Source organism: Acanthisitta chloris, unplaced genomic scaffold, assembly GCF_000695815.1.
Source record: "Acanthisitta chloris isolate BGI_N310 unplaced genomic scaffold, ASM69581v1 scaffold2155, whole genome shotgun sequence".
Taxonomy (NCBI): Eukaryota; Metazoa; Chordata; class Aves; order Passeriformes; family Acanthisittidae; genus Acanthisitta; species Acanthisitta chloris.
In genome coordinates, this window is record NW_008675156.1 from 45,249 (window position 1) to 56,851 (window position 11,603).

Consider the following 11,603-nt stretch of genomic DNA (forward strand, 5'->3'; position numbering starts at 1 on the left):
ACATGCTCTGACCTTCAAATAGTCTCTGATACATTATGAACACAAAAAAAACCCCCTGATTTTATTAGTTTATGTAGAGTACTAATTCAGAACATTATTTTAATGTGAAGTTCTGGAAGAATAATTGAACCTAATTAAATAATTTTGACCAAACCCTTAGCCTTAAGGGTTTTGACATTTGACATTAAAATTCATTTACACATCCCACATGAAAACTAGATGAAGAAAAAGCCTGAAAGCAGCATTCTAGAGTCTTTTAGAAGTGGTTTCACCTGGTTCTTAGGCTTATTTTGTTTTTCCTACACAGCATTTTGGAGCAGGGGAAAAGACATGCCACATGCAATAATTAGAGAGGCCTGAACACTAACATATTTTTGTTTGTTTAGAAAGGGTTTTATTCAGTTTTCTGAGGCTTACTTTAAATAAAATGACATAATAAAAAACATCATATGAGCAGTATGAAAAACAAGGACTTTAGTCATCACATTTTAGTACAAAAGTTCTGTTCAGTTAACTAAAAGGAATCAATGAGAACATCAGTTGGTCTAATGCAATGATTCATATGGTCATACTTAATTCTAACCTAAACCCAAGTCAACATATCTAAATTCCTAGTACCAGTAAACACCACCACTATGTTTTGCCAGTTGCTCTCTTTAGATTTACAGTATTTTAGTATCTTCGGTATCCTCCCCCTCCTCTTCCACCATATGGATCACTATAGCCTCCCCTGCCACCATAACCTCCCCTGCCACCCTGGAAACCACCTCTGCCTTGGAAACCACCTCCACCCTGGAAACCACCTCCACCTCTCCCACCACCTCTGAAACCACCACCTCCACCTCCACCTCCTCCTCCTCTACCCCCTCCACCTCCCCAGTTGCCCCTTCCACCGCCACCACCTCCCCAGCCACCTCTTCCACCACCTTCTTGTCTTTTTTGCCAAGGAGGCATTTCAGGAGGAGGTGGGTCAATCTCTGTTGGTCTGCCTCCACGGTCAGGTACTCTCCCCATCAGAACCTGTATGGAAAAATAGGTCATTTTTAGAGTAAAAAAAATAGTAATAATTACTCGAAGAAACACAGGGTTCTTCTCCTATGGACAGAGAAATGCTGCCTGCTCTTCTCAGGAAATATAGCCCCTCAGTGTGGTGCTTGACAGCAGAATCACTATTTCCTGTCCTTGTAACACCACAACAGAACTCTGAAAGTGTTCTCATTTTCCACCTGTAAAACCAAAATAATTGCAGCAAACTAGCTTATATTACTTCTGTGAAATTTTTATGAAAACACACTACACACATGTGAAGTATTAATATTGCAATAAGCCACATACATCATTCATATGTAGTAAGAAAACATAAATATATAATCATATAGAAAAGGCTTCTGATGATAAGGCTCTTCTCCCTAAATTTCAAACTTCAAACCTAATCAGCTGGCAAAAACCAAACTGCCAAATTGTTGTGCAGCTCTCAAAGGAACAGCAGTTTGTCTCAGATTAGAAACTACTGACACTCAATAGAGACAGAGCAGACAAAATACCTAACAGGCTGCAGTAACACTTCCAACAAAAGAGAAGGGGAAAAAAAAGGATCTTGACTATGATGGATATTAGTGTACAAAAAGGAGACTGTACTGGACAAAGTTGCACAAAACATTAAGTTGAAGAACAAAGAAGTATCCAGGTAGGTCTTTTTGTGGTTGTTTTTAATGTCCTAAACTCTGTGTGATGAATGTTAACAGTGCCTGGGGCACTCCAACTAAAGTGCTCTCAAGAAAAAAACCAACTTTCTCTAAGATCATACAATCATTAAGGAGTTTCAGTCTTTGGGATCAAAACATATTAAAGAATATTTAAATGAGGCATAGAACTTTACAGAAATTTGTAAATATAGGATAAATAAAAGCAGGTTTAGTCACCATTTGATTGGTGAAGCTAATGTCATTACTTGCAAGCTTCAGCTTTTATCACACACAAGAAAGCAGTGCAACGTTGACTAATTACTGTAGCCAAAGCATTTTACTTTGCAACAAAATGACATTTCCACAGAAACCTTTGTGATTTATAATACACCGATGAAGTAAAGATACTGGTTTACAAACTGAATAACACAATCCTGGCTCAGGAACTGATACCAGAAAGACTTACATGTATCCTTATCTGGAGGTGTGCAGTTCCACTGAACTCAAGAGGTCCTTTACACATGCACATATGCACGTGCACACACGTGTACCCCCCACCACTGTTCTCATCTAGACTACTGTTTCACCCTGTTGCACGACTGAGTAGAAATGCAAAAAAAAGATGCTGCAATGTTTAACAGAATACTGCAAACCTTCCTTTCTAAAGCACTAGGTATCTTGCAAAATGAAATGAAAATACTAAGCAAAGAGTAATTTTCCAGAATTACATTTGATAGGTGCGTAAACTCCTGTGTCCTTTCATCACATCCCAGAAACAAGCAGCATACCTTGTTGATAGCACAGATGGTATTTTCCCGTGTTGATCCACTACTTGTTCTTATGATCTTCGATAAATCTTCTCGAGCAGCAAGAAGGTGAGCTAAGGTAATGGTTGACTTTGGAGATAACGCGTAGCGCTTGGGCTGATAGATACGAGCTATTTCATCTGTTTTTACCTAAATGATAGAATTGAACACAACTTATTTGCTAGCCATAAAACACACAACACACTTACTGTAAACTGTGTATTTGGTCTCAGCAAGTTTCAGTTTGAACACAAGGTGTAACTTTTGAATACACTGATTATCCTACAGAATACACTGCCAGTTGTTATCAATTCTCTTCATATTGGTGCACCTATTACACAAAAAGTGCTGCAACTTAGCACCATTACAAAAGAAACTTCTCTATCCACTGGCAACGGATTCTTTAATGTCTTCCAATATGTCTAAAGACTAAAATTTCAGAGTCCACACTGCTCTTTCAAGGGCTTTACACAACCATATTTAGCAGATCATTTCAAAATGCGATGAAAATTGAGCAGCTTCAAAGTAAGGTAGATTTGTGGGAAAAAAATTGAAAACATATCAATGCAGCAAAACACTTGTAAAAATCATCAAAATGTGAGACTGAGAAGGGAAGAAATTAAGGTCTTTTTCCCACCATGCCTTGATGTTTCATTTGTTTAACAAAAAAGACAAATAAATGCACTTTCTGGGAACATCTAGAATGATCTTCAGAGTAAAAAAACCCACATTTGATCTTGCCTAGACCAGACAACAGGTACTGCTCCTTTACATGACTGTTTTGCTAATTATTACACCATTTATGGACCCATTTCGGCCTGAAAATTTACCCCTCTTGGGAACTGAACAAGTTAAAAATACCTAACAAAACACAAAAATGCCATGTGGAGAAACATATCAACACCTGTTTAATGGTGGGGGGGAAAAAAAAGACAAGCTGATAAATAAATTTAAGAAGGACAACAATTTGCCTCTTGGCTTAAAACAAAATTAAATCTAAATTCTATCAATGCTAAAACATTTTCAATCCCCAAAACCTTCTAGAAGAAGCTATGAACAGGTATTTCTGCAAGAGAAATAAGGAAATAAAATATGCAATTTAAAAATAATATGTAACCTGGCTAATCTGTAACTGCATATATTTCAAATCAACAGTCTTGAAAAGACAGAAAAATTAATCATCTGACTCCTTTATCATCATTAAAAGTATCTTTAAACTACCATTTTATTGCAAAAGTGCATTCATTGTTTTTCACATTGCTTGAATGGAACAAGAGCAAGTGACTTATAATTTTAGTCTGCAGGTTAGTCATCAGTTAACATCACGTACATTTTAAAATAGACTTTAAATTCGAAGATCTCCTGGTTTCTGTGAGCTAAATGCTTCCCTTTTCCTTTCTTGCAGCATAAAGACATTCACAAACCCTGCAGAAATTAAGTAGTGAGCCATTCCAAAGCATCACAGCAGCATCTGCATTCTTGTCTTCCAGTGACACTTAGTGAGCTTCATGAAGCTGATTCTGTCTGCACACGTTAGTGACAAATTGTGATATCACAAAGACTTGTAACAATCTGTGAACAGTGAACTTTCTGTTTTAAAATTTACCCATCCTAAGCTGTCTACACAAACCTTCAGAAGTAAAGCTGAAAACCACAACTAAAATGATACCAGCAGAACAAATCCAGAGGAGTGCTTTAGAATTTTTAGTGACCTGGACAATTACTAGTAACCATGTGCTTTTCTCACACAAACTGCTATTCAAATAAACTCTTAACTGACCAGCTGTTCATTCACTAGCTTCAAACCCAACATAAGTAGCAGTTGCTGCAATCTCACTGACTTTATGAGCAGTCACTTTTTGGACCCAGTCTATGTTAAGGACTTGTTTGTCTTCCTTTTGCATCTGCATGAGAAATGCTGAGGTTCCCTCCTAGTTTACTAGATTTGAGTGGTAGATATAGAAAAAAAGGAGATGTGAACTTATTATAGTGAGAAACCCCAACTGAGGATGCTGGAACTTCTAATTGTGAAGCTATGAAGAGTCACAAAGGATGGACCATGCCATCTAGTCAAATCCTTCGCCTTCCTTGGTATCTAGGACTTGGATATTACAATGCAGGATGAGAACCTGGCTGGAAAAAAAGACACAAGTAATGGAAGCATACTGACATGATATGCATATTCTGTAGGAAGCCCTGGGTAGACTCCTACCTACAGGAAGCAAAAAATACATCAAGCTTACCTTTGCTCTATCAGACCAGCCAAAAGACTGTACAGTCACATCGAGCCTCTTTATTAACATACGGCGTCGACATTCATACTCACTGCCAAGAGCATCATTGATTTTTTCCAATCTTTCCTGCAGTGTTACAACAAAAAATTCAAACACTCCAATATATGAAGTTATAGAAGTCAATTTAGAGTTAACCCCCATTCAGCAACTAAGATGTCTATCCTTAGGTGACCACTGTGAACTAGATAGCATCTATGTAATGCTACAGTAGTATGTCTCTCCAGTATGTTTTGGAAGTTAATAATGACTGGATGAATCAGCACAAAGTATGCTTTATAACATTGATTCTGGAAGTATCTGCTTAGCACTGTTAATATCTAACAACTGAATTTTAGTATTAATATTTAGCAATAGAACAATGACTGTATAATAGTCAAAGTTAAATGAAGCTCTTTGCATTCATTTTGACCATCCTGTTAAATACTGAAAAGATATGGAAAAAACTTTTCTTTACCACTTGGTCAGAGTTCAGAGGTTTTGTTAGCAGTGATTTCCCCACATGGTTATTTTGAACTTTTGAGAGAATGTCCTTTATCTGAAATGAAACACATACATCTCAGAACACAAATGATATTTACATTTATTTCAGCACAATTTGTTACAATCACATTTTGCTACTTGTAAGATCAAATACAGCACACTTATTTTAGCAGACTCATGAAAACAAATACATATCTCCTGGCTTATGATCCGTGACAAAAATATTTCCTGAACACTTTCATAAGATGACCAACCTCTAAACAAAAGTATTTTATGGCACATCACTTCTCCTCCCAATAACAGAACAAGAGCTACATGGCAAATTTATCAAGTGCACGTAGAAAGCAGGACTAGTTAAATTACTCATTTTACGCATTACTAAGTGTTACAACTACAATTTAAGGCCATGTTACAATGGGAAGCTGGGAGTTCTGTTGCCAAATTGCTAGACTGGGCTACAAAAATCTGCTGATGGGTTTTTGTAAGAGAAGCAGGAGACATGATAGGTACATTTATACTCTCTCACTTGTTTTATTCTAATCCTATAGTTGGTTCCAGCTAACATTATGTTTAAGACTTTTGCATTCATTCCTAAATCAACCTTGCTTATACTTCTTCCATTAGTTCTTGCCCTTGATAATCAGAGATCAAGTATGCTCTCTCTGCCTTCCAAATGCCACTGCATTCTCCCCTCTCATTATAAGAAACCACTACCTCCTCTTCTTGAGTGAACTTCCGTTTGCACAGCTCTGCTAAAATCGTTATCATGAATGTGAGATGATAGAAATATCATCTCTAGTTAAGAAAAAAATTCTAGAAGACAGAAATCAGATTCTAGTGCATCTAGTAAATGACTAAAGGAATATTAAAAAACCCAGTTCTTATATTTCAGGATTTTTGTAATTATCTGCTTTTCCTTTTTTTGCATATACCAAGAAAAAAAACTGATCTCAAATTCTGTGTGAAAACCAAGGTGTATATATTTTGTACTTTTTTACATCACCTCTGGACAGCACTGTGGCAAGTTAAAAACACAATACCCCAGAGAAAGTCTGAGGTAAATATATTGTGCAGTGAGCAAATTATGGGAAAACCGTGCTTTGACTTCAGCAAAAAAGACAGCCTAGTAGTATCTGAGAAGTGGCCATGTAATGACAGTAATATTCCCTACTATTATAATCCATCCGTTTCAAAAGAGATTACAATAAAGAGTGAAGTTCAGTTCCATGCACCCTACTGATCACAACCCTCCTCTTTCTCTGGTAATTCTTGCTTCTCTACAAGCTTTATTTTCTTCACAAAAAACAGCCCAGAGTTGTCTGTCTTCTAAATGCAGCCAACTTGTTTCAAATTTATGTGTACATAAGCATGTACACGATGGCACTCATATTCCACTGCAAAATTCAAATGTACCTAAGCACAAGCTATATTTGAATTTAAGCAAATGTCTGATGAATCAAAATCTGGAGTTAATAATCAAGAGCAAGAACTGAAGATATCAGTAATACAGAAAAAGGAGTGAACAGCAGATGAATTAAAAATTCTCTTAGGCAAGAGGTGTCTATCCATATACCATTAAGGTCAGAAACATAACCTCAAAGGTTCTAAGGAGTTGAGAGGAAGACACTCTATCAAACTGTAGAGTGGCTGCTGGAACAAAAACCAAGACAACAAAACGTAAACAAATCCTCAATGTAATTTACAGCTATAGCATGAAAGAAGATCTGGAAACCAGAGATGGTGAATACTATCTAGAGATTAGAATTATTCCAAGTTTGCAGCTGCAAGGGCAACTAAGAGGTAAATACAACACTGGGCTCCACATAGAAAAGCCATGCATTCTGCCATCACAAGTCAATCAGCACCGCATAGTCCTAATTTCCATAAACTGAAAAATGAAAGGGAGTTTAGAGGTAACAATTAAGGAAGATAATCAGTGAAAATCAGAACTAGAAGAAACAAGAACAGGTAAATGAAACAATCCTTAATTGACTGCTCCAAAATTTCCACAAACTTTTCTTTCCGAGTTAAAAGAGAATGCCTATGTAATTTTTATCCAGTACAGGTTTAAGAATCAGGTCACAAATTAAGGAGGGATCTTTTCCCTCTATGTTAGTGTTTATTACACACTGTAAAGTCATAGCCAGATTGCTGAATCTCCACTTTATTCCCTACTCCCATCAGCACAGCTCATGAGGAAATCCTACTACTCTGACAGTGAAATAAGATGAGCTGTCTACAACGGCAGAATACATTGCCCAGCCTTGGCGGATGACAGAGCTCCAAGCACAAGAACTTGGACACACACCTGTCTGCCAGAGGACAGGAATACAGCAGATGTGAAAATCTGTGCTATAACCCACATTCCTAAACATGACAGTTTCTCTAGACTAAGAAGGATAAGCAGGAATTTTAAAAAACCAACGCAACCCAGGAAGAATTCTCTAAGTGGGAACAATACCAAAAGGCAGTGCCTAGACAAAAGAGCCGTGAAAACATACTAAAAAATGTAAACCAAATTGTAACAGCCAAATCATCCTAAAGTTTCCACACACTCAGCTGTAAAAAGCAAACCAGATAATTAAAACTAGATGGAGATGAGTATATTTGATTATTTGATACACTCATTGACCTCAGTAACACTAAATATTTATAGGATTGCTTTGCAAATTCACACATTCTCCAAAAATAGACTGAAAACACTTGTTTGTTTTTGTCAAACTCAAAACATAGAGATATAAGAAAACCATGCTAGTAACAGGCTCTCTCCCCAACATATCTGAATGTTCAATTGCCCACGGGCTGATGAGGAAGAAAACAGCATAACCATGGAAAATTACTAAGCTCAAAGACTCAGAAGCAGAGAGAGTTTTAACCCCCCCAACTAAGGGGGATCAGTCACCCACTCTCTCCCCAAATCTAGAGACAAACAATGAGCAAAACCTTTGACTGTCTAAGAAGATATACTCCATCTCAAGAGCCTATTTATTTATATTCTGCAGTAAGGAAATTAAGTAAGATTAAGGATCACATCAGTGAAATGAGTTTGAACTTGGTGGAACTCAACAGAAAGAACTATCCTGTTGAATAAAGTTAAAAGTTGGATTGTTCACTGATTATTGGCAATTCAGGCATTTTCATTTGCTTCTGCAACAAAGGAAATGGCAATAACAAATCAATACTTGCAATTAAGAAATTAATAAACTAAAAAGAACTGATTTAAGTTTTGGATATTAAATTTAGATACACGCCAGGAATGAGTACAGGTACATAAATGCACCATCAGTTATTACCCAAAGCCTTCTGCTTGCTGCCACACATTTGAATGGGTAAGATAAAAACTATGTCACTTCAACTCACACCCTAAACTTGGATAGCAAAGTATGCCTCATCACAATCATATCATAGAATCTTAGGGGTTGGAATGGACCTTACAGATCATCTAGTCCCAACCCCCACTGCCATGGGCAGGGACACCTCCCCACTAGATCAGGTTGCTCAAGGCCTCATCCAGCCTGGCCTTGAACACTGCCAGGGCTGGGGCAGCCACCATATCCCTGGGCAACCTGTTCTAGCATCTCACCACTCTGATAGTAAAAAACATTTTTCTAATATCTAACCTAAACTTCTCCTCCAGTTTGAATCCATTACCCCTTGTCCTATCATTGCAGTTCCTAACAAACAGACACTGCCCACCTCCCTTGTAGCGCCCCTTCAGATACAGAAAAGTTGCTATGAGGTCTCCATGCAGGTACATCACTACATCAGGGAAATGCTGAAATACTTCACCTCATAACTAAACCAATTTAAACACTAAACTGGCTTTCAGAACAAGAATTTCTTTGCACTCATCAGATTGGGCTTTTATGGATGAGACTGCTGGGCCCTTAACCCTAGGATGAATGCTTACAGAGATAATGCTTACAGTTCAGCAATAGAGGGAACACATAAAAGCCCATACCTTTTGTTCCACAGTGGTTAACAAAGGAAGAATACCAGAAGACAAAGAGTTTGGCAGACCCAGTGCATCACAAATAGCTTGCACTTCCCGATTGATTTCATTGTGCTTTTCCAAATGAGAGCCTTTTATTTTCTTGTTGTGCAATATCTTTGAAGCCTGAAGTTCTGTACTTAGAAATACTGCAGAGAAAAGCATCACAATGGCAGATTTAGAGATATTTAAATATTTCCACATCCACATTCTCATATACAGCTATACTATATACATTAATAAGACAACCACAATAAATGGGAGACTCTTTCTCAGTCCTCTCCTGGACATGTCAGTATCAGTTTCCCATTATTTATCTAAACTCACTCTCACCTGACCTCCTACCTTCAGTCTACACATTGCGTTTAACTACTCAACTCACTTCCATTGCCAGACCCACAGTTCCTTGACTAGTTTCATGTTATCACATCGGTTCCTGGTGCCGCTCCTTCTCTAAGTCCACCTTAAACTTAGACTCTGCTTCTCTCAATCCTGCTTACAGCACCTTCCAATCACACAGCATTTCCAGCATGCCCAGAAACCTCTCAGAAACACGGGAAGTATGTCCCAGCTTAGGTGAGCTGGAACTGGATCAAGAGAGGGATCAGGAGGCCTCAGTAGGTTGAACCACACTTCAAAAAGAAATTTTAGTTTCTACCAAAGCAGTTTTCTAATAGTTTTCTATTTTCCACTTCTGCACAAGTAAGCTGATGTATGCTCAGTAGGCTCTAACGATTGTCCACATAAACTTAAAAACACACAAAGAACTCTTTAATGTAAATGATGCAGTTACAATAAAGCATGCCTGCAAAGTATTGTATCATAAATGGGAAAAATGGTTATTACTTACAGAGGAGTTTAAGACAATCTTCTTTCTCTCTTAATCTGTCCTTGATGTCTCCAGATATAAGTGATGAATACGGACAAGACATTTCCCTCAGAAAGCCACTAATCTCAAGCTGGAAACTCTCTATGTCTTTAACACCTATGGGAATAAATGCAGAAAGATCAAACTGTAATATAATTTTCTTAACTAATAAACTTCAATTGCAGATTTCAATAGTTCAGACAAAGATTCACTATCTACCACTCGTGTAACACTTTATTTCTTAAAAAAGTCTTACAAGCGGATAAGGCTTGTAATACCTACACCAATATTGCAGTTGTCTTCTGAATGAGAAGGTGATGCTACAGCAATCTCTGAGGACATGAATGCAAATGAACATCACTAGGAAGCAAACCATTTACATGACAAGATCGTGAGTCAATGTAATTAATTTTCTGATGAAGAAGTTACAGGAGTTGTGACCCCATTATTTTCAGTGCTTGTTTTCAGTTTTACTACCTTTCTGGTGACAACATGAAAACTATAAAATCTCATCCAAATTCCAATACTCAACAGATATTATCAGGTAGCACTACTGAGCACCTCGTGTATCTACACACAGTGCTGAATGGAATGCTGCATTGGACCAACAGGTTGAAATAGCAGGCACTGGAATTTAAGCCATCAAATATGATTACATGCGTCAATGTACCTTCTAAAACCACCCAAAGGCACCTTCTTTTTTTACTTTTGAAAGAATCTGCACAAGACAAGACCTTAATCTAAGAGCTACATACACACAAATATCAACCTCAGTTTGGCCACCTTTCAGTTATCTTGTAAACGTCAACACTGCAACTTCAGTATTAGCTGAACAATATGGGTCTAAATCCACCAAAAAAAATACTAAATTGCATTAATAAATTAACATTCATATACCATCTGTTGAAGTGATGCTCTCCTCCATATTACAAAGTGACTTTATTTGGGAACCTAACCAAACACAAAGCTCAAAAAATTCTGGTGAAGACAATCCATTTTCTGCTGCTTTGTTCAAGGCTTCCTCCTCCAGCAGGGGACCCGTGTACCTGCACAGACAAATAAACACTAGTAAGAAGAATAAAATTCAACATAAAATATACATGTTTAAAATTTGTTTTCCTCTAAGCTGGTTAGTAACTACATTTAAGGAAATTATTCTTTGTAAGCTACTGTTGCCAAGGAATAATTCAGACTTCTTTCTAAACAACCAGGAGAAAAAAACTGGGTTTTGTAAACAAAGCAGTTTGCCAGAAAACAGGAGGCAGGAATTATATATATATGTATCAAAACGGACTTTCATCTCTGAATACACGCTTAACAGAGAACTCAATTATTAATTCAAGTGTTTAGTCAAACTTCCTTCACTGCCCTAGAGTACCGGCAACAAGATAACTGAAAATTGAACTAAACTTTACAGGTTTATGCTCCGTGGCACCGGACACACCGCGGGGCGGCCGGCGCTCAGAAGTGCAGCCCGGC

The 11,603-nt window shown here is 37.5% G+C and overlaps 1 protein-coding gene across 1 annotated transcript; it reads right to left on the bottom strand.

Moving 5' to 3' along the window:
* Positions 1–672: 672 nt before the first annotated feature.
* Positions 673–11,170, bottom strand: FAM98B (family with sequence similarity 98, member B; the record flags this gene model as incomplete). The annotated part of the gene is made up of 7 exons (XM_009075596.1): positions 673–1,020; positions 2,474–2,641; positions 4,735–4,851; positions 5,240–5,320; positions 9,227–9,405; positions 10,107–10,241; positions 11,022–11,170. Coding segments are annotated over 7 exons (1,177 nt in total), but the record flags the coding sequence as incomplete, so codon positions are not given.
* Between the last annotated feature and the right edge of the window lie 433 nt (positions 11,171–11,603).